Source organism: Amblyomma americanum, chromosome 9 (genome assembly GCF_052857255.1).
Source record: "Amblyomma americanum isolate KBUSLIRL-KWMA chromosome 9, ASM5285725v1, whole genome shotgun sequence".
Lineage (NCBI taxonomy): Eukaryota > Metazoa > Arthropoda > Arachnida > Ixodida > Ixodidae > Amblyomma > Amblyomma americanum.
Genome location: NC_135505.1, coordinates 122,164,673 through 122,188,222, shown reverse-complemented (window position 1 = coordinate 122,188,222; position 23,550 = coordinate 122,164,673). Strand labels below are relative to the sequence as shown.

Genomic DNA, 23,550 nt, shown 5'->3' with positions numbered 1-23,550 from the left:
GAAGTCGACTGGTCGTAGACTGCTGGCTGACCCCGGTGGTCCCTTCGGTCGTTCGCCGACGGCGTGTATCCATTAACATATATTGTAACTTACAGTCCATGGGCGCGATCTTTGGTTGCATCTCTTTTGAACTCTCTTAGCAGCGGCACTGAGGGAGATACGGGCACGCTAACGGCTGATAATATGGACGAGAGAGATGATACGTCTCGCAAACGGGTAAGCGTTACTGTGTAGATAAAGGAGATAGTTTAGATTGTGGAGATGTGAGCAGTCATGGTGCTGATAGCCAGACAAACGAACACATACCACTAGGACGTACTAATCATGTCAGTGAAAGCATCGCATGATCGACAGAGGGCTGACAAACCGTGATATGTGTTCCTTTCTTTGATTATATTCAGATCAAGCTGATGGGCCGCTACATAGACGAAATCCCGTGCTTCAGACAGGTGTTTATGGCTGGTATACTTGGCGGCATTGGCGTCGGACTGGGAACGTTTATGTTGACAAGTAAGTTAGAACCTGTGTTTTTTTGTTTCCCCTTGGTTCTAAGGAATATACAGAAAATAAAGCGAGTCGACTACGTTTCTACTTTGAAGTTGTCTCTGCAAAGAAAAAAATGAAGCACTGAAAACAAAACACTTTAGTTAAGTTTATTCAAAATTGAAAGGATATATCTGCTGTGTTCAAGGAATGCACATTTTATGTTCATTTCTTCACCCGAGATGGATGAACATAATTGTACTGGTTCTGACCACTGATGTGGCTGTTGGGTCCAGCCATGGTGTAAGCGCCTCAGTGCAGTAGATACACAGCAGTAAAGTTAGGATTACTATCAGTAATTCACAGTATATTGACATTAAACTTTATTTACCAGACATTCTGGTGGGTTACCTGGGCTAAAGCTGAAATCAAACAGCTTGACGAGGCCTAGGCAACCCTTGCAAGGCAGTACAAGCGAGACCTCTGAACAATGCAAATATGTTGCTGTACAACAAAATAACACAATATAATATAAAAGACGCAAATTTTATGCAACACACAAATTGTATGGAATAATGAACAGGCATCTCAACGAGAGGAATGCACAGCTTGGCAGGTCTGATCCACTGTCAGAATTGTTTTAAAGAAAATGAAGTTGCATTTATTGCACTGCAAAATATGTAGAATTCCAAGTTGAAATGCCGCTGAATTCAGCAAGCTGTGTCTGTCCATTTAATCTGTTATGATGGTAAGTTAGTGTTGAACTGGTTAACTGGCTAGTACAATTCGTTTAACTGCTGTGTTGTGAAAACAGTGCAAGAATGGTGGACTTGACAAACATTTCATTATTAAATTTATTAAACATGTAGCACAAGCCTATGAAATCTGCTTTTACCTGTTTTTTTTGCACTGATTTACTTCAACGTGACAGTATTAACAGCAGTGTCGTAAACGAGATAGCCTTGCAGTTGAGCCCTTAAGGAGTTATGAAGAAACTTTGGCCGCTCAAAACTCAGAAATTCGAATGTAGAAAAGAGGGAGTATATGTTTATGAGTCAAGAATCCCACATGTGCCTAACAGGCAAGGCACACTCGGAAGCATAACACACTTCCTTAACGTGGCACACCACATTGGTAGCAGTTGGTAAAAGTCAGTAACTAGTAATGATACTATTACGACATCTGGCTCCTTGATGTCTGCATTGCAGTGTTACACTCATTTTCCCAAGTCTAAGATTTCTTCTCTGCTTTGCATTCAGATCTGACTGCACGATAATAGTATCTACTAAACAGCCTGCTAATCTAAAAACCATTTACTTCTACTAGATCGTCTAGTAAGAAGCAAATAAATTAGACCAATATTAGTTGCTTTGCTGAAACACTCCCAACTACTTCATATCATTTAGTAATTACCTGTAGTACTGTGTAATCAATGCTTTAGATTCAAGCTGTTGCAGAGATTGTTTGTGCAAGTCCAATTATGCAAATGCGGCCCCTTGCGTAGTGCTACAATGTGCAGGAGTTGTAGGGACTCCACGAGAGGCACTGTTCTGGAGTCTGCACATTTTTCTGTCCTTATTTCTCCCAGGTAGGCCTCGGCGAGCTGCAGACATGGGCATGGTCTCATTCTTAGGCATCACATGGTGCTACTGGTAAGCATGCTAGGTCAAGCGCCGTTACTTCGCATCAGCCTTTAACCGGCTCTTGGCACGGGTAGACAAGTGTGTTAAAAAAAAGCACAGACACGACATTTTTGGTTACATTTTCTTTGCTGGAATGGCATGCAAGACATTCGTATGCATTGATAACCAAGTGGATTGGACCTGTGCCCTGTAAATAATTTATAACTGAATTTCTTCTCACATGACGTTTGTTTTGGTTTTAGCAGCAGAACAGTGGCTACAACATCAACTTGGACTTCAGGTCACACGAGGTATAAAGATGTTGAGATGGTACAGCTGCTTCGTTACTTTAATTCATTGCTTACGCCAGCTTGGCCCAGGAGCTGGAATGAGAACGATTGAACAAGTAGCTATAATAGAGCAGTCTTTTTGTGCCTCATGTGACCTGAAGTTCATTTTGACATCACAGCCACCGTTCAGCTGTTAGAGCCTGAACAAAAACAAAATGAGAAGAAATTTAGTTACAAATTATTTATTAGGCACAGGAAACTTGAAATCAAACTTCAGTTAACCTCTGAAGGAAAAAGAAAAAAAGAGATGGATAAATTCCACTTCAGTACAGCTTGACAAGTCTGCTTCCTTTTCAGTGTGGGAGCTCATGTTTCCTAATGTCTTTTTCATCACTACAAAAAGAACACACAACCAAACTTGGATGTTTGCACCCCTTTAAGGGCAACTGCATAGGTTCTAGAAATCAACAAGCTTAAAGGGGTTGAATGTATGAAACCTGCAGGTAAAGCATGCGAAGTCCTTTCAGGCTAGCATTTGAAATGGTGACATAATCGCAGATTGAAATCGAGACGGCCATGAGGCTTTTCCACAGTGCACAGCTGCAAGTAGGGGGGGGTGCATCATGAAGTCATGGAAGCTACCAGTACATTTCCAACGCATAAACGCTTGCATTCAAGAAAAAGACAAACGCCACCAGGGGCAAAGGCCTCCAAGCGTTGTTTGGTAGCAACCAATCAGACACGGCAGGATGTGTTGGCGGCAGCGGAAATTTGAAATCTTACCTTCCACGACTTCACACCAAGCTTCTCTGCACTCCTTTAGTGCTGTGAGGAGAAGCCAAAAATTTAATCGTCGGTGACATCACTATTTTAAATGCCAGTGCAAAAACACTTGGCATGCTTTACCTGCAGCCTATGTAGATTTGAATCCTTGAATTGTGCGGAGTTCTCAAAAAGTGATGCAGCTGCCTTTTAAGAAAAGCAGTATCTGCTGGAGCAATTAACATGAATATAGAACGGCATGCAGCGACGTCCAGTGTGAGTAAACACTCACAGACACAGCAATGTACAGACCATCTCATAAGCAAAGCGCAAGATGAAAATTGTGTGGGTCCTTTTCTGACAGCACTGCACAAGCAAAGAAAAAGTGAAACAATGAGAAAGCATTTGTAATTGCTGTTTGCTAAAGCATGATACTCTGCAATGTCTCTGGGCTCTGCCTGTGCAGCTGTTTTAAAATTTTGCGGCATAAGAGGTAGACGCACTCGATGCACAAGATGGAGCAGAATCCTTGCTGATATTTGCTGGTATCAGACTGGAAGTATAAAGCACTTGGTTTTAGTGACTGCAGAGATGAAGTTAAGTATATCAATAAGTCATACGGGAAGGCTGACAGAGCAGTCGGATTTATTGACTGCAAAGATGACAAGTTGCAGCGGAAGAATGATAGGAGCGGTTTGGATTGTGATGACAAACTGAAACGGAGATACAGAAACATGTCACTCCAGAGGAGTAGTAAGGTTAGTAATAAAGTAGCAGTTTGATTTAGCAAAAAATTACAGGAAAACCAGAAATCTGATGTTACAATAATGTGAAAGCAGTTCGGTTTACCCTTAATGATTACTCTGATGCTTTTACTTTAAGCCGAGGCTTCACACCCACGACGGATTTTTTCTGGAGGTTGGAGGTGGGGAAGTAGTTCGAGGATGGTGATGGGTAGGTGGATAGCCCTCTAGCTAGAGGTGTAGGGTGGGGAGGTAGCTGGTGGGTGGAGGATTCACTTACCAAGGCTACAGACAAACACCAGCATTTCTGCATTGCGACACTGGTATTGCTTCCGCAGTAAAAAAAAGTTAGTAAAGACAACGAGATGGGTACAGATAGGAGTGTGGCATAACGCACTATTGTTATTAGTTATGCAACCAAGAAGCACTGCTCTCTTAATGCACTTGCTATGAGGTACAGGACAAAATATTTTTTTTTTGTTTCTGTTCTGATGGAAACGCTCAAGTAGAAAATAAGATGGCTTGTACAGTAATGCGTGGAAATTAGTTCTGACAGTAGGCCAAACTTTGCTGTCTACGCAGGTTTTACTGTCGATACCAGTACTCGGCAACGAACTTTGAGTTCCGGAAGCTGAAAAAGCAAATTCAAGCAGGCGCGGTAATGCAAGGCACAGACCAGAAGCCCGACATTGAAGAAAATAAACTGGAGGAAGCATAGCACGCCCTTGTACGTGTGTAGTGGAGCCGACTATGGTGCGGCCTGTAAATTTGTACTAAACTAGTAAAAGTGTTGTGTTCTCTGTTTCAGTTTTTTGTGTCACTCGTATATTTGTTTACATACTCCTCAGCGAAATCATTCCAAAGCATGTCAATCACTGAGCAATAGTGCTGTTTCCTTTTTTTTAATGCTATATACAGTGTATGATGGCTTCCCATGTCTCTCTCACATGCCTATTCATCGTCGTGGTCTTCTCTTGCTGGTCCGGGGCAATTTGTTGCCATATCTTCATCACCTGTGAGAGGAAGGAATTCATCACAAATTGGCATATCCTAACGGAAACTCCCTCCATGTTGCTTATCTCCGCAGAACAACACAAAAACAACTGCGAAATAAAGGCTACTACTACAAGTTTTAATCATCTACCGTTAGCTTCCAAACTACTCTAGCTTGCTAACAACTTGGCCTAATGGCCTAAATATAGTTGGACACAAGTCCAGAATGAAGCAGCGTGTGCCTCTAAGAGGAGGCCCTCCAACCATTGGCATCAACTAAATGCCTTGCAAGTGCCATAGCCGCTAGCAGGTACACGCTGACAGATAGAAGGCTGTTGAGTATCGCAATAGGTTGACACCACTGGTTGGTGGGCCTCCTCTGAGGGGCATACGCTGCTTCGTTGTGAAGTTGCATCCGATTACAGCTACAGTTTAAAATTACTGTACGATAGAAGCTTCTTGTATCAGAACCTAGTCAAGCATGGAGAATCACAGCTGATGTGAGCACAGCTTTGTGTATGGGCTCACTAAAGCAAAAGTAGTTGCCGACACAACCTAATAAGCAGTCTTGGCTGTCCCTAGATGACTTTAGCCGGGAACATCCCTCATTACTACCACTGCCACTGATCCAAAGAAGAGGTAGTGAAGCACCTACCGTCAAAGCGTATTGCACACCATATGCAGTAGTGGTGATGCTGGCGAAGATACTGGGTCAGGATTTTTAGCCTCTCAAATGGCTAGAAAGAGGGAAGAAAGAAAACAAGTCGGTGAAAAAAAAAAATCACCCATAAAGCAGCCGGCAAGCCACTTCCATGCAGATATAACCTGCTTCAGTAGTTTATTATCCAGCTTTAGGGACCACTGTTGTCTGTGCCTTGCAATTTTCAACAGTTTTAAAGAGCACCTATTCCTAAACTTTCTACAAATATTAAACAACATGCATTCACTAGTATAGCCCAGGGTTCGACACAAGTTTGTCTGGTCAGGCATAGTGTTGATGAAGTTGAAGGTCACTGACCATGTCGAGGTTATGATTGACGTTTCGGAACCCATACGGGTTCCTTGTTCACTGAGGTGGCCAAGATTTCGTCGTCCTTCTGTCAGGACGATGGATCTTGGCCACCTTAGTGAACAAGGAGCCCATCATTCATTGTACAAACATGACACATGAAACCTCTGTGCAAAGGTTCAAGCTGAACTCGTGCTCCACGGCCCAACCTAATATGGCGCTCTTCATTACATCATTTGCCACAGCCCGCAGTGTTGTTATGACAAATAATCATCCATCCATCAATGCTTATTAGTTTTACACTGCGAGGTTCAATGTCCCAAAGTGCACACGGGCTGTGAGAGATGCCACAGTGGTGGTCTCCGGATTGATTTAGACCACCTGGGGTTCTTAATGTGTGCCAACATAACACAAGGGTGCCTTTGTGTTTCGTCTTGATCAAAACGCAGCCAACACGGGCAGGATTAACCATCCATCACTGTAATGTGTACATTCCATACGGACTTAACTAAAGACTTAAAATGTGCATGTGGCCAGTAATCCCATTATAGTTGTGGTGTTGTGGCAGCCGGTAGTGGCAAGCAATGCCCACTGCAATTCAGCTCCAACAGTTTCACCAGAACAGGCAGCATACTACTACGTCATTTTACGTGCCTTCAGGAAACGCAATGTGCTCCACAAGTGCCTGACTCTGTTACAAGCACTGTGTGATTCTTGTGAGGAGCCACCAATAGGACAAACATGACTTAGCAAATGTTTCTGTGACCCGTATTTACGATGACTGCAACTTGGGAGCAGTGACTTAGCCTTCAAACGTTGTGAAGCTCTACTTCTTGATCAAAGTGCTTCGCATTCTTGGCAAGCAAGAGTGTCCCGGAGACAATTAACGCGCACTCCACATGAAAAATGGTGACACGGCAAAATTCATCAGGTTAGGGCACCACAGCTCGCTGTATGTGACTTTTCAGTGCTGCATGCAGTTACTGTGGAAGATACTTGTTACGTAAATCTTCACACATCTGAGACTGTGACCAATTTGGCACACATTCGGCCGGCCATCGCTGTCATGGGTGGACACCTGCAAGTCTCTCGCTTGTTACACCCATACATTAGTATTCACTGCAAAAGCCGAATACAGTTTGACCCCGCTATAGTAAACTCGGTTATAGTATATATAGTAAAGTGAGGCTGCGGTCCCATTTCACCTTCCATAGACAACTGTACATTTTTTTTTTTCGAGTATAGTGAGGACATTGTTCGAAAAAACGGCTATTGTAAAGAGCATCTGGCAGTGGCGATGCACTTGTCGTGGAATGATGACACCGCGACTCGCTCGAAGTCTTGGATCGCGAGGCAAATAGATACCGAATACGATAAAACGACGCTCTTTGAAGTGGCTTCACCACCACGCTCAAGAATGCCGAGAGGAAGCCAACTTTTTGATAACCTTGAGGCCGTGAGGCAAAGCGCGCGGCGCACACGGTAAAAGCTGGCTATGAACGTAAGAAGGAGGCGGCGCAGGTCGCTAAGAAAGGAAAGCCAGTAAAAGTGCAGTGAGGAGTAGAAAAGGGTCTGCAGTTGTAGCACGGCAGCGCGAAGCACAGGGAAGCAGCGGCAAGAAGTGGAGGCATGGTGGCACTGCGTAGGCGGCTTTGCCCCGCTTGACTCTAGTCACGTGAGTTTCTTAACTACTGCCTCTTCAAGGGGCTCTGAAACGCCTTCCGAGGAGAGCACATTAACTCACTTAATCACTGCACTGTGTTGCCATGAAAACCAGAGCCAAATAATACTCTTCTACGCGCAGCATACGACCCACAATCACGCGTCAAAGTTGGCGAGCCCTTCCCGGCGACATTTTCATGCTCGCACCCTCCTCCGTCCCCTGCATCTGCGTAGATATTGTGAGAGGTGGCCATTGGTTAGATTCTTTCAGACGTCAGGCAGCTACCGTGGCCGCGGCCAATAAGCCGCTTAGTTCCGGCGGGTCAGGAAGCTCCGCTCTCAGAGGTGGGTCGGCGAATTAGCGCCTACCTTCCAGCGTGCAAAAAGTGACGAGAGGAGAGGGAAAGGCGCGAAGACGCTGAAATTCAAACTTCAACTACAGATAACTAAGCTTCTACAAAGCGCATTTAAAAAATCCTTGCTCGACACTATTCGTGGAGCGGCATGCTTCAATATCCCAGGCATGCCGCAACTTTATTACAGCCCCCTTCACAGCCCCTTTGAATGACGCTGAGACCACGGAAGACAACGCCGTGATCTTGGAAGGCTTTGGTATTCACATGTAGCTACGTTGTATTCGTGTAAATGCGGTACTTCCACTAGATGTAAACGAATTTGAAAACATGATGACATGAGATAACTGAAAATAAATAATTATCGCATAAAGGGATAATAACAGCAGGATGTAAAGTATTTTTGAGTGTTTCTTTTATCAGCCAACACTTTGTTCTTAGTAAGCAGCCAGACAGCATAGTCAGAGCCATGCTATCACAAACAACTGATATAGCCTGATATATTCAAGATCTTTGTTCGTTCGAGCTGCTTTACTATAGAGGGGTTCTACTGTCTTGGTATCAAGTGCTAGCTTAGATATTACCACATCAACATTTCTGGACAGGAAAATGCATTTCCTCTAAAATCTTAGGTGATGCAAATCTGCCTTTATGCACCATACATTTGGTGCCAACAGGAAAGTGGAAATATTTCTTGGGGGCACTTTGGTACACAGCCATGGTACACACGTAGCCCTCTGAAAACACATGCCATGTCTCAACAGACTTGCAATAGGGTTCCACTCGCATAATTTTGAAAATGGCATTCTTCTGTCAACATGCTGGCATCAACACATGGGCATCCATCGAAACGCAGCTGGGACTGAACCCAGGCCCTACGGCTCAGTAGCCCAGCGCACTTATCACTGTGCATATTCATTTAAAATGCAGCAAGACAATGCACAGACGAATCTTCATAGATCATCATCAGTCCCAGTTAGAACTACTACAGAATGAAGGCACTGATCCCCACTGATCTCCGATCAGGCTTGTCCCGTGCCAGCTATGGCCACCCTATCCCAGCAGAGTTCCTATACTGACTTTTTGCACCACCCCTCTCTCCTAAGTTACTTTTCTATTGGAATCCACTCTGTGATGCTAAGGGACCATCAGTTATATTGTTTTCACATTACATGCCCTATCCACGCTTATTTCTTCTTCATTTCGACTAGGATATCATCTACTCGCCTGCGTTCCCTGACCCATCCTGCTCGCTTTCTCTCCTAACATCACCATTTGCATATTCCTTTTCATAGCCTGCTAAAAGCCATCCTAAAAGGCTCGTGACTTGTATCCCCACCCCAGCTGTCAAGTCTACAAATCCCACAATACTGAGGCTGATATCTACCACCTGCTGTGGGTTTGTTCGGCGCTGAAGCCAATGAGGATCCGGCACCTGGCGGAAGATGGTCTCACACCAAGCAATCCTGCATAGCATACCACTTGGACGCAGGGACCACATCATCACTCACTCCTCAACCTCATTAGATAGGCCAGCCTTTTCATTCATTTAACCATCCTTTTCTTTCAACCATCATTACATATCGCCTTTATGTCCTGAGGCAATAAATACTGCTTAAAAAAAAAAAAAGGCTCCAGCGATGCAGGTCCACCATGATAAGCTGGTCATCACAACAAATCTTGCTACATCTCCATGTAAAATCTGCTCATCACTCAATTCTGGTTCCTGCTGCCCCATGCGAGGCGAACATTATCATCATCATCATCAGCCTGACTACACCCACTGCAGGGCAGAGGCCTCTCCCATGTCTCTCCAATTAACCCCGTCCTTTGCCGGCTGCGCCCACCCTATGCCTGCAAACTTCCTAATCTCATCTGCCCGCCTAACCTTCTGCCGCCCCCTGCTACACTTGCCTTCTCTTGGAATCCACTCCGTTGCCCTTAAGGACCAGCGGTTGTCCTGCCTTCGCATCACATGCCTCGCCCAAGCCCATTTCTTCCTCTTGATTTCCACTAGGATGTCATTAACCCGTGTTTGTTCCCTCACCCACTCTGCCCGCTTCCGATCTCTTAACGTTACACCTGTCATTTTTCTTTCCATGGCTCGCTGCGTTGTCCTTAACTTAAGCTGAACCCTTTTTGTTAGCCTCTACGTTCCTGCCCCGTAGGTGAGTATCGGCAAGGTACAGCTGTTGTACACTTTTCTCTTGAGGGATATTGGTAAACTGCTATTCATGATCTGAAAGAACCTGCCATATACCTGCCATATAAAGAACCTTCCCCATTCTTATCCTTCTAGCTATTTTCCTCTCATGATCTGGATCAGCTGTCACTACCTGCCCTAAGTAGATTCTTTTACCACTTCCAGCACCTCGCTTCTACTTGTGAACTGCTGTTCCCTTACTAGGCTGTTGAACATTACTTTCGTTTTCTGCATGTTCATTTTTAGACCCACCTTCTTGCTCTGCCTGTCTAAATCATCGATCATGCTTTGCAATTCATTTCGTGAATGAGTCAGCAAGGCAATGTCATCAGCGAACCACAGATTATTTAGGTATTCTCCATTAACTCTTATCCCGAACCGTTCCCAATTCAGGCCCCAGAATACCTCCTGTAAACAGGCGGTGAATAGTATTGGCGAGATCGTATCTCCTTGCCTGACGCCCTTCCTTATTGGAATTTTATTGCTGACTTTATGGAGGACTATGGTAGCTGTGCAGTTGCTATAGATATCTTCCAGTGTTTTCACATAAGGCTCTTCTACACCCTGATTCTGCAATGCCTGTATGATAGCTGACGTTTCCACTGAGTCTAATGCTTTCTCGTAATCAATGAAGGCTATATATAGGTGTTGGTTATATTCTGCGCATTTCTCTATCTTCTGATTGATAGTGTGAGTATGATACATTGTAGAATATCCTTTGATACATTGTGGGATATCCTTTACGAAAGCCTGCCTGATCATTTGGTTGATTAAAGTCTAAGGTTTCTCTGACCCTTTTAGCGATTACCTTAGTAAATACCTTGTAGGCAACTGGCAGTAAGCTGATCGATCTGTAATTTTTCAAGTTCTTGGCATTTTCTTTCTTATGAATTAAGGCAATGTTTGCGTTCTTCCAAGCGTCTTGTACGTTCGAGGTCATAAGGCATCGTGTATATAGGGTGGCTAGTTTTTCTAGCACAATCTCCCCTCCGTCCTTCAACAGATCTGCTGTTACCTGATCCTCACCAGCTGCTTTTCCCCTTTGCATTGCTCCTAAGGCTTTCTTTATTTCCTCTTTCGTTAGTGGCGGGATGACGCTTCACTGTGCGCTACTGTCTCCATCATTGACGTTTCTGATTGCATTGGCTACTGCATAGATTTGTGTAGAACTCTTCAGCTACTTTAACTATCTTCTCCATATTGCTAATGACATTGCCCTCCTTGTCCTTTAACGCATACATGTGGTTTATACTTATGCCTAGCTTGTTCTTCACCGCTTTTAGGCTACCTGCGTTCTTTAGAGCATGCTCGATTCTTTTCATATTAAACTTCCTTATGTTGGCTACCTTGCGCTTATTTATTAACTTCAATAGCTCTGCTCGTTTTATTTTGTCTGCAGGGTTAGACGCCCTCATGCTTTGACGTTTCTTAATCAGATCTTTCGTCTTCTGAGATAGCTTGCCGGCATCCTGTCGAGCCGTCCTGCCACCTACTTCTACTGCACACTCCGTAATGATAGCTGCCAGATTATCGTTCATTGTATGGACATTAAGATCGTCTTCCTCAGTTAAGGCTGAATATCTGTTCTGCAGCGATATCCTGAATTGCTCTATTTTCCCTCTTATCGCTAACTCGTTAATGGACTTTGTCTTCACTAGCTTTTTCCGTTCCCTTCTCAAGTCTAAGCTAATCCGAGACCTTACCATTCTGTGGTCGCTACAGCGCACCTTTTCGAGGACGTCCACATCCTGAACGATGCCAGGCTGAGTGCATAGTATGAAGTCAATTTCATTTTTAGTCTCACCATTGGGGCTCTTCCAGATCCACTTCCTATTCTCTCGCTTGCAGAAAAAGGTATTCATGATCCATAAATTATTTCTATCTGCGAATTCTACTAACTCTCCCCTGCTATTCCTAGAACCTATCCCATAGTCACCTACCGCCTGGTCACCAGCCTGCTTCTTGCCCACCTTCTCATTGAAGTCGCCCATCAGTACAGTGTACTGTATTTTTACTTTGTTCATTGCCGATTCCACGTCTTCATAGAAGCTTTCGACAGTCTGTTCATCATGACTAGATGTAGGTGTGTTGTCCTTCACCACCTTCAGCCTGTACCTCCTATTGAGCCTGATTACGATAGCTGCCACCCTCTCGTTAATACTATAGAAACTCCTCTATGTTGCCAGCTATATCCTGATTAATGATGAATCCCACACCTACAGCCTCACCTGCCCTCCTAACTTCACTAAGCCCTATGACATCCCATTTAATTCCCGCTAGTTCCTCGAACAGCGCTGCTAGGCTAGCCTCACTAGATAAGGTTCTAGCATTAGGCGTTGCCAGGTTCAGATTCCAATGGCGGCCTGTCCGGAGCCATAGATTCTTAGCACCCTCCGCGACGTCACAGGTCTGACCACCGCCGTGGTCAGTTGCTTCGCAGCCGCTGGGGACTGAGGGCCGAGGTTTAATTTGTTTCTTCATAGAAGGTTGTGGCCAAGTACTACACCAGGGTGGCCAAATCCTGTTCTGGTCACCGAGATCAGGCCGCACCCCAGGCCTGGTTGTGCAATTCAATCGACACGCGGAGTTTTTTTTTTTTTTCTCCAAACCCGGTGGAGAATTGCGCGGCACCGGGACTCGAACCCCGGTCCTCTTCCACGCAAGGTTGACGCTCTACCTCTAGCCCATCGCGATGTGAACATGCGGCTCCCTAACTGATAATAATAATAATAATTGGTTTTGGGGGAAAGGAAATGGCGCAGTATCTGTCTCATATATCCTTGGACACCTGAACCGCGCCGTAGGGGAAGGGATAAAGGAGGGAGTGAAAGCAGAAAGGAAGGAAGAGGTGCCGTAGTGGAGGGCTCCGGAATAATTTCGACCACCTGGGGATCTTTAACGTGCACTGACATCGCACAGCACACGGGCGCCTTAGCGTTTTTCCTCCATAAAAACGCAGCCGCCGCGGTCGGGTTCGAACCCGGGAACTCCGGATCAGTAGTCGAGCGCCCTAACCACTGAGCCACCACGGCGGGTCCCTAACTGATGCAAGCGGCATTTTGTGAAGTTGCAGAAAGGTGAGCTTCCCCGAGGACCTGACAGATGGGGAAGGCATGCTTGAAAAAAGAAACATTCAGCTTGTGTATCTTCAGTCTCTCTTTTCAACAGCCGATGTTTACTGCAAGCCAAGGCATCCCTCGTTTGATAGCCAGAAAAGGAACAGAAAGCATGCTAGGTACTTGAAGCTTTTCTAAAAGCATGCATCTGATAATGGTTCTACATTGCAGAAATGCTCAAAAGATGCTTTGAGAATGACCTCTACTTTGTAGAGTTACACAGTTTAGTCTGATGGCAATACAGTTGATGCGCCGGCAAGAAAATCAAGGCAGCTCAACATGTTATGTCTGAACAGATTTTATGCTCACATTTACACACACGTTGCATGATCCATAATCACTGTCTTCCTCATTTCGCACAAGAATATAACAGTTGCAAAGTAAAAAGATGATGTCTGGCCAGCAACTGTGTGCCCTCCACATGCCACTAAAATTAGAATGCACCAACAGGGGGCGCTACAAGTCCAGCTGCACGATGCCTATTATAATCCCCGAGTATACAGAGGAAAAAGCCCGTAGAAACAGTTGACCAAGCCAGAACAACTCACTTCAATTTTTACTTCTTAGTTCCAGCTAGCCAGTGCACAATAATTATAGCTTATTGCCTCAAATCATTAAAGAGAGGCTCCGACAGCAGAATTTAAGCTTTCACTTTCTTCTTAAACCGGCAGAAATGTCACTGCTAACGATGAAACGCAATACCAAGTACCCGGACATGATAGACACTTTTTAACTTCAAGCTTTTCCACTGAACAGTTTCGATTTAAAATCTCTAAAAACAAGTGCCCAATATAATGCCACAAAGTGAGCAGTAATGGATTTGTGTTGTTGACTGTGCGTACTTGATGGACACAGGCACTGCAATGGAGATTTCACACAGCTACTCACAACGTATGTCTAGAGTGTGCCCCACTGCGCATAAACTGTGTGTGGAGGATGCATGCACAATGTATACTGCCACAAAAATATGATTTGGACATCTCTTACTAGTCGTGACAACTTATTTTGCATGCCACCACACTATTTCTGCGCATGTTGACTCACACAGCCAAAGATGTCACTAAAGTTTATGGTTTCAAAACCATTATTACACAGTGAGGAAGTTGTCTCGTATAATGTATTGAGTATTGGTGGACTCGATCTCCATAACGGTTCATGATGGGCAATGGCACGCACACCATTCTATCTAACAAAAAGAAATTCTAACAAAAAGAAATGCTATTAAAATTTCCTTTTTACACACCTTCTCAAACAGCAGGTTCAATTACTAGCACTTTCAGAGTAGTGGCAGAGTTCCCTAAAACCTTTACCGATCCTAAAACTTCTCTTGAAGTTTCACATCAGGATTAAACCAGTCACTATGAAAGGCTCCAATGTAGATTGAAAAAGCAGCAATGATTGAGAATCTTGAAGGCTCTTGACTCGATAGCCTTTGAAAGTGCTCGTTTGCTATAACGCAGCAATTCCAGCAGATGGCTACAAGGATACTCACATCCACATCCTCTTCCTCCTCTTCTTCATCCTCCTCGCTCTCGTCCAAATTTGTATGCCTCATCATCAGTGCATCGTCCGACGAAACAACGCCACCATCTGCAACGTCTTCATCCAGGCAGACCACGTTCCGCACCTCGCCGTCCACATCCACTTTGGCTTTAGCAGGTGGCCAGAACCATGGCTGCTCAGGCTCTGAAATGTCCTGCAGCAAAGAATAAAAAACAAACATGCTCAGTACGCTTGCTGCAAGATCCACGTAAGCCATAAAGTTAGTTCAATGAACTTGCAAAGACCATCCGGGGATGAACTTGGGCTATTCAAACATGGGTGCACTGCACAAAGCTTCCAGCATGCACAGAAATAGGCAAGTCTTGTTTGTAATCCTACAGGCCTTTCTTTGATTCAACTAAAAGACTCCTAAGGACTTGCTTAGGCTTTCAAGAGGTCCATGTTACACCACCGGAGTGCAAAAAAAAAAATTGATTTCACTTTTTTTTTTTAAAAGGACTGCACGTTAACTATATGAGCATCGAGTACACAAAGTTACACAACTCTGCATGCTAAACTTTCCAATCATTAAAAAAAAATGAATTGCTCATGCAAAACACTTTGGGCTACTCAGCAGCGCAGTGCCAAGGTCGACCACAGGCAGTCTTGGAGAAAACTTGATCCATTACACTGCTGGTGGCACAGAGTTGTTCAGAACATGCCCGGTACCTTCAGAGAAGCTCAGAAAGCAGCGAATCTCCTCGGCAATGGCAAAAACGAAGGTTACAGACAAGCACCTGTCAATAGCCTAGGCTGGGCAGAGCAGTAATCTCAGTCTGAAATAAAATTAGACAAATGGACATCACCTTTTCAAACAAAGCTGTTGCTTGCTTCTACAAAGTTAAGTGTTGAGGCTGCAGAATCGCGTCGTTGCTGAGCAGGGTCGGTGCGAGTCAAAAATGCCACCTTAGATGCCATGCTCGTTGTGACCGCTCCGCGGTTTCATGAGAAGATTAAAATTACTCCCTCATTTCACTGATGAAAAAACTGAATCTGAAGTACAGTTCGTTTAGAATATACTGACAACCGTTACTTGTCCAGAAGCGGCCCAAATCTTGCAGAATGAGCTATTTCACGCCATCGTTCAAAGTGAACAATTTGAATACGCGCGGTAAGAAAAGAGTTGAGCGCAGACCTTCGAAACTCGGCCAGTCTGTGGACGGCAATGGTGAAAGTAGCCAAGATTGGTTCATTGTCGTTTTCGGATGCTTCACCCCTCACACCTATGCACTGCGATGAAGCCGCCGCCGCGGCTGACTGTCGCAGTGTTCTCATATTTTGAGGCTACGTTTCCCAGACCTTGCCAGCTCGTATTTAAGGTGCACCGTTTTATTTCCTAGGCGCTTCGCCCCCTTCTCGTTAGGCATTGCGAAGCCACTGCGTTTCTCTTCTTCACGCTGCGTCCCCGCAGTAAAGGCCCACTCCGTTAGTGCACTTTTTTTAATTTATTTAAGCTTCTCCTCTTCGCACCCCAGCACTGAAGAGAAGCCACACCGGCGGGTGACAGCCGCTGCATTTCAGCTCTTCATGTCGCGTCCCCCCCGGTCAGCCCAAGTATGTACTCGCACACGAGCAGTTGGTCGCTAAATGTATTGCATGAGCAGAAACTATAAGAAATTTTAACGTAGTAGCCGGTAAACCGTGTTATCCGGGAACATGTTAGCCAGGAGAAGAATCGTGTAACTGAATGGGGCAATTTTAACGGCTGTGATTTTGAGCGTATGGACCGGGAAAGTATCAACGAGGTTTTACTAATTCCTCATAGCTGAATGTTTCACTATGCCACTAGTCATTATTGATTGAATTTGGCTCCTTCTCTTCTATTTTCAGAGACCATGTGTATGAATGCTTTTTCTTCTTGTTTTGCAGGCATGTGAAGTAGGAAGGGGCGAAAGCCAAGACAAGTCTGTTCTTTAGCACTTCTTGAGAGCTTTTGGGATTCCCTGAGGCCAATAAGATTGAGGACCTCTGCATTGCATTAGGCGTAAAAATAGCCACAGCAAAGGACAAATAGATAATGAAAATAACCTCAAAAAGTTCCTAAACAAATTTAAGCGTTCAGCATGTCAACACTTGATCAAGTGATATTTCACAGCATTAATAGGCCCTAGCATCACTCAGGGTCGACTTGAGGGTCACTCTTAGAGGAGGTGGTCGAAGGGAGGGGGGCTGCAGTCCCATTTAAACCATGTATTTCTTGAACTTCTTGTGCCGAAAAATGGGGTTTAGCATAGTTTTCTGACATAAAATTTCTCCCTAAGAGAGTGACTGGCTTTATGCCCCTCCTCTCCCCCTTTCCCCCACTCCCCATTAATTGCAACCCATTCATAACCACTAACATTCAAGATCAGGGGGGTTGCATGTTCCCAGTGTGCACGTTTCAAATATAAATATTGTGGAAAATCGAAAGCTCAAAAACATTCACTGCTGCCTTACTGGAACCACAATAAGATGCAGAGGCATCCACCCTGAAACCAATTTTCTGCGCTCATTCTGAACACCTGGCTTCAAGTGGATCTGCATGGCTTGTCGCAATGGGTTCCAAATATAAAGTGCAGCTATCTGTAGCACAAGCCATCCAAACAGATATGGTAGACAGAATGCGGAAGGACAAGGTTCTTGCAGCAAAAAAAATATAAATTGGGTGGAGCCTCAGTTCGCAAGCCAATGTTTCAACAAGAGCACCTGTCTTTACCAAATCCACTTGTCGAAACGCTGGCAAGCGGGCCGAGGCCACCGTCCTGCCCCTTAGCCATTTTGTTTTGTGATCGAAACAGTTAGCAAACCCGAAACCAAACCAGCTACATACACATTTGGAGTCATCGTGACGAAAGGGGTTAAATAACCAGCACTACCTTCACTATGTCGAGGTTGTAGCATGCCCGTTGGCTCTTCCGCAGGTCTGCCTCAGCCTGTCGTGACAGTGCCTTGCTGCGCTTGTCGTTCCTAAACTTCTCGGCCATCCGGTTGCACTCCGCCTCGGAAGTCGTCTTTAGCCTGGCCTCGATTCTCTCCCTTGCCTCGGCCTCCTGGCCCAGCCCACCACGATTTTTTCGGACAACAATGGGGATGGGCTCCTTGAGAGAGCTCCCTGCAGGGAGAGAAATTTCACTCATGACGTCTTCGCGCATAGTAGCATTATAACCGAGTTCCATACACTCTTCACACAACTTGCCCACCTCACAGAAAACCACCATTGCTCCCAAGACATGGCCGATCTTGAAATCAGTGGCTCAATTCTCTGACAAGTACTCTCACAATAAAGCATGACAAGCGTTTAAAGAATATGAATGGCTCGATATCGAACAACAAATTGTAAATGATGGAGTTTAGTGTCTCGAAGCGACACATGGAACGGCATAGTGGAGGCTTCGGTTTAATTTGACCACCGGGGATTTTTTACTTTGTGCAGACATTGCTAGTATGTGGGCGTTTTTGTACTTTGCCTGCTCCGAAATATGGAAGTCACGGTCAGGATGTGATCCCGTGACCGTGGGATTATCAGCTGAAAACCAAAGCCACTGAAACACCATGGCCGGTAAAATCGAGCAACAAACAAACTTTTTTTTTTCATGTGGTCTCTAGAGCACTTGACATTACGGCAAGTACAATGTGGCCACTGTGGCAAGCAAATCCATTCTCACTTGTGATGTCAGTAACAGTTTTGCTAGTTGGAATGGAAGATAATTTGAGCATGTTCAATGAGTAAAGAACCGTTTTCACTGCAAAACGATGTGACAAATTAATAATGAGGGTCTGCCTTTTTTAATGTACCCTATAATGAGCTATACAGCTGATACTTTTCAACTGGAACTCGAACGGAACTGAAAATTTGTTCGAATTATGCACAGTTTGATTTAAAAGCAATTTTTATAATATATTTGATGTTGAATAAACCAAATAGTCAGTTCACATAAACCAGAAGCTCATATAAAACAAGCTCAAATTAATGAGAGTTCACCGTATTAACACATATAACTGTGATCGTTTCAAGAGTGAAAAACAAGGCGATTTACTGCTTTCGTGGAGAACAAAGCAGTGAGTGACTCTAGGTAACCACGTAGAATTCAGAAAGACAGTTGTAGTATGAGGCATCCAACCTGCACTTTCGGCCCTGCCAAGCGTCATCCCAGGCTTGAACCCCATCATCTTGAGGAGGTTGAATCCTTTGTTATCCTCGCCCAGCGGTTTGCTGAGGGCTTCGGTACGTGTGTCTTCCATGAGCTGCTTTGTCGACTTAGTGCGACTCATTTTGTTCGCTTCATGGTGCTTCTTTTCAGCCTCAAAGCGCCGCTTGGTGGTGCGGCTGTGGACCAACCCAGGCCGCAAGTCCTCACTTGAAAATGAAAGGGAAAGTGAAACTGTGATGTAAATTCCGCTTAATGCTCTTGTTCATAAAAAGGTATTGTATATTAGATTTAATGTCCAGATGCTGCGCGTAGGTTACGACAGACGCCGCAGTGGAGTGCTCGATTAATTTCGACCGCCAGGCGTTTTTCCTCCATAAAAAAATAAAGCGGCGGCTGCGTTTTTATAAAGGCAAAACGCTAAGGCGCCCGTGTGCTGTGCGATGTCAGTGCACGTTAAAGATCCCCAGGTGGTCGAAATGCTTCCGGAGCCCTCCACTATGGCACCTCTTTCCTTTCTTCTTTCACTCCTTCCTTTATCCCTTCCAAGGGGTTATTTATCGAATACTGACACTGGACAGCACACGGCCGGGCGTTTTTTCGAAACTTATGCGGCCGCCGTAGCCTGGATACAGCCCACGTTTGACAGCAAGCACCCCGACGGCGTTTCTGGAGTTGGCACGGCTAAAATATTTTTTTTTTTACTGGTTCTGAAGTTTGTTTATTAAATCATACGAATATGATAGTTAGATCGGATAACGGACACAGCAAACTACCCCTTGAGATTCGTACGAGATTCCAATAGGCAGCGTTGATTAAAATGAATGGGTGCATGCAATCTACACGACGTGAAGTGATTTTAAGCGATTTAGTACAGCAGCCCGAGTCGAATTCGTAGAGAGAGGTCGTAACTATGCGTCCTTAACTTTCATGTCCTCTAGACCGCTTTTCCCTGACGTGCCAGTACGAAAGCAAGTCCACATTAGATGTGACGCAAGTGTAAACTGACTACAAAAGCTAGAGAAACCTTTCGGCGAGGAAGTTCGCCGACATATAGTCATCTTCGTCGCCGGACATTTTCACACTGCCTGGAGCTCTCGTTCTTGTTGCAGCGACAGCAGGAAATTCGTAGCCTTCTTCGTCAACCTAAGACGAAGACGAAATACCCAGTTTCATCGCTCCCTCGGCTCTTGATTGCCCGCACAGTTTCGCTATTACGACGGCGCCCGTGAAAACTGAACTGGCTTTGGAAACGTCTTTTGTAACGTCTTTCGTGGTTTTTTGTCATTTCTGATTCGAAAGCTTTAAAGGTTTATTTGAAACATAGCGATCAGCAGAAAGGCAAAGCACAAACGTTTCGCTCGACTGTTGCTGGATTGTTCCCACAGTGTAGTGACAAGATTAATTGGCGCCCACAGTTTGCCTCATCGAGTTCTTTTTCATTTATTAAACGGCGTGTTCTGAACCTAGGCTGTAAGCTATGTACTGCGTACAGTTTCGTAAATAATGTATTATTTGAAAGCAAACGCTGATTTTTTTTTTTCCGCTCCGCGCTCTGTCACGCTGCATTTCGCAACAGCCGCAACGCCGGCGACATCGCCATAAAGAACCGCCGAGTAGTTAAAATGGCGACGTTTTTCGGCGAGGTTCTGCCGATTCATTCGCGGGCCGTGGATGACAACGAGGACGAGAATGCCGAGTCCACCAGCGTCTTCTTCGACCTAGACCAGAGGTACCAGGACGTCCCGTCGCTGCCGGCGTACGACCTCGTCTGCGTGGCGACCGGAGTAGCGCCCAGCATTTTTGTCCAGTGCTACCTGGTGCCGGACTCTCACCAAGTGCTGGGCACGATCCGATTGAACACGGCCGAGCGGGACGCTACGGACCCGTCGAGCGCATGGGGTTTGGACTACAGACGGCGAGCCGACGTGCTTGGCAAGCTGCTACACTTCTCGGGCCACGGCGGCGGCGTGCTCTACTGTGTGTGCGAAAAGGAAATCCCGCTCGAGAACTGCGCGCCCATCGCAAGACACTTTGTCGAGCTGTCAAAGTCGCCGCGCATCACGTCAGTGTCGTTCGCCGCGCTCCCGGCGAGCGAGTATAAGTCGAAAGGCAGGCCCGAGTTCCCGCTCCTCAGGCAGCTTCGGACCTGCGGCTCGGCCAAGAACGGCACGGAAGACGCGGTACCGGACCTGGAGACGCCCAACACGGTGTCCGGCATGTGCGCAGCCATGCTGACCGAATGCGAGATCGGCGCGATGCCGGGCACCCTGTTCGTGCTGTACTACGACTCGCCGGAGGTGGATTCGTCGGTTGTGAGGGCACTGGAGCCGGCACTGAAGTTGAACTGTCTGCAGGCGCTTAAGCAACCGCTGGACACTTGCCGGAATGAGTTGTTGAGACGCGTCCGAGACGCCAAGATCGACAGGGGAAACCTCTACTTTTGAAGGCCGTCTTGAGAGCTGTGGCCTGAGAATCTGTGAAGTGAACCGATCTGCCGCAGATAACGGCGCTGGAAGCACAGTTTAACTGACTACACATGTTGCCATTGCAGCTTAGATTTGAGTCGTGTGACCAAACGTGGATGACACTAACCAGAAGGCTTGCCAATCTCATAGTCGTGAGCTTTATGACAGTGAGATGAAGGCTGGCTGCTTGGTAAGGGCAGAATAGTTTGTTGAAAGAACAGATGGACACTTGTTGTCCACTGCTGCAATCATTGCTGACAACTCTGCAACTGCTCCGCCCATATCGAGCAGTACGCTCTCCCCTGTTCTCTGTCGTATAGCTTATGACTGTACTTTGGAAGAACATCAGTGAAATTTGAGTCAACTGCTTCAAAATCGCTTCCTCTGTACACCTTGTTACACGAGACGCTTGGAAAGAGTTACAGATTCATCTCCTGAGCTTGTCCGAAATAGCTTGGGAGATGCTGTTATTAATGACACGCGGCAATAACACTGGTGACTTAACTTGCAAGATGGTCACTGTCCTCTTTGTAGGACGCCAAATCAAATCAATGATCTCCTCTACAGAAAACAGTTCGTGTGGCAGTGCCCTTCAGAGCATGTTGTGTGCTCAAATCAGTAGTGAGCATCAGCATGTTTTTGCAGCTCTATAGTCAGCAGGGTTACACATGCATCACTTTTATCACAAGCACAGGTTTCTGCACACCTCGTATTGTTTGTATCCCGACTTTATTTCACCGGAGCCCCTTGCAATTGAGGACCAGCATGGCACAATGTCTGCAATTTTCATTGCGCTTTTTTTGTCAGAAGACTGTCGTGTTTCTTGTTATTACATGCCTTGGACAATATTTATGAAGGGCATTAAATGGCAGCGTCGCTTGGACACTTGCCAAACTTGGACCTTTCTTGTCATTATGCAATGCAACTCTGTCTCGTGCGAACTTGTTAACCTGGTTGCAAGAAGGTGCAACAAAAAGCCCATGTGTTAGCCTTCAGTATGTATTCATTAAGCAATGCTGTGTGGTAACCGTGTCACTTGTGTTCCTGGATTTTCACTGGCACAGAAGGGGCCACCTGCAGGAGACTATTAAAGCTTCCAAGTTCAATGAGAGCACAAAATTCCCTACTTTTGAAGCCATTATATGCACTGTTGAAAACCTTATATGAATTGATTTTGCACTGTTCAGGCTGGCAATCAAGTTAACAGTGCAGTCACCATGCAGTGCTCTAGAAGGTATCGAGAGTGTGGTGGGAATTGTAGCACATCTTAATGACTTGCAGTTGTGAACAAAATGGCCCGATAACTTAAAAGAGCACTGACATGACATCTACCCTTTCCATGTGTTATTCCAGGAAAGGTGTAATTGCAAGTGCATCCCGTGGTTTGTGGTTCACATGAGCAGATTCTTCTTATAACTGTTACGTCTCGCCTACCTACGACGCGCGGTATAGCCGGCGCGGATGCAACGGACGCCGCGGCTTCGTTCATCGCTGCCGCAACGCCTCCCGCCAAGCGCGTCCAGGCATGTTTCAGTGCCACGTGTCGTCGTGCGTGCGTGTGTGTGTGTGCTTGTTTTGCCCACGCTTGTCAAAGCGCGGCAGCCGGGGAGAGGAGCTCCTCAACTGGGAGGCGAGGAGGTCTGACCGGCGCCGGCCTGGCGGACGCGCCCGTCACGCCTGAACATGTTCAAGCGTCGCCGTATCGGATGACTCTTCCCAAGCCGTTCCCTCTTGCCCTCGACTCCGAGGGTATATAAAGAGAGCTGCCCCGGACGCCAAGGAGAGCCTTCGATTCCTTCCTTCGAGTAACGTGGTCGCCCTGACCGGCTGCTCTTTTGCGATGCCAGAATAAACTAGTTGTTCTGTTGCCAGTCGACTCATCCTTTGCCGGCACCTTCGGATGTTTCCAGCTTTGCCCCAGGCCGCCAGGCCAACGCTACCTTTGGGGCTTGCAACCCAGATGCAACAACTGGTTGCCAGCGGTGAGATCCCGACAACGGAGGCCAGCAGCGAAGATATGCGTTCAACTGTATGCTGAGCAGCACAACGACCATCCGGGAGCAGTGCAACGAGCCCTGTGTGATGACTGGTTGCCTGCAGCGGAACGACTGCGCTGAATTCGTGGCTGCGAGGTTTGGTGAGTGCGGGACTTTCTTCTTCTGAGTTTTGCCAGGCTT

General features: G+C 45.9%; 3 protein-coding genes across 3 annotated transcripts; 2 read left to right on the top strand and 1 right to left on the bottom strand.

The window, feature by feature from the left end:
• l(3)87Df (cytochrome c oxidase assembly factor COX20 lethal (3) 87Df) lies at positions 1–4,707 on the top strand. Its single transcript, XM_077637098.1, has 4 exons — positions 1–216; positions 402–510; positions 2,072–2,135; positions 4,483–4,707. Exons 1-4 carry the CDS (start codon positions 184–186, stop codon positions 4,616–4,618), a joined length of 342 nt encoding a protein of 113 aa, XP_077493224.1. The 5' UTR covers positions 1–183; the 3' UTR covers positions 4,619–4,707.
• LOC144104218 (G patch domain-containing protein 11) lies at positions 3,783–20,121 on the bottom strand. The gene is made up of 6 exons (XM_077637096.1): positions 19,933–20,121; positions 18,879–19,114; positions 17,634–17,869; positions 14,729–14,932; positions 5,549–5,630; positions 3,783–4,913 (listed from the first exon to the last, which is right to left on the bottom strand). Exons 1-6 carry the CDS (start codon positions 19,980–19,982, stop codon positions 4,852–4,854), a joined length of 870 nt encoding a protein of 289 aa, XP_077493222.1. The 5' UTR covers positions 19,983–20,121; the 3' UTR covers positions 3,783–4,851.
• Positions 20,122–20,482: 361 nt separating this feature from the next.
• Positions 20,483–22,273, top strand: LOC144104219 (proteasome assembly chaperone 1-like). Its single transcript, XM_077637097.1, has one exon. The coding sequence runs from the start codon at positions 20,531–20,533 to the stop codon at positions 21,350–21,352; it is 822 nt and encodes a 273-aa protein (XP_077493223.1). The 5' UTR covers positions 20,483–20,530; the 3' UTR covers positions 21,353–22,273.
• Positions 22,274–23,550: the final 1,277 nt, after the last annotated feature.

Coding starts and splice junctions, on each gene's coding strand:
- LOC144104218 (XM_077637096.1), bottom strand. CDS start 19,982: ATGTCCGGCGACGAAGATGACTATATGTCGGCGAACTTCCTCGCCGAA. Junction 5,631..14,728: donor AGGAGGAAGAGGATGTGGAT/GTGAGTATCCTT, acceptor CCCTCTTTCTAG/CCATTTGAGAGGCTAAAAAT. Junction 4,914..5,548: donor GTGTGCAATACGCTTTGACG/GTAGGTGCTTCA, acceptor TTCCTCTCACAG/GTGATGAAGATATGGCAACA.
- LOC144104219 (XM_077637097.1), top strand. CDS start 20,531: ATGGCGACGTTTTTCGGCGAGGTTCTGCCGATTCATTCGCGGGCCGTG.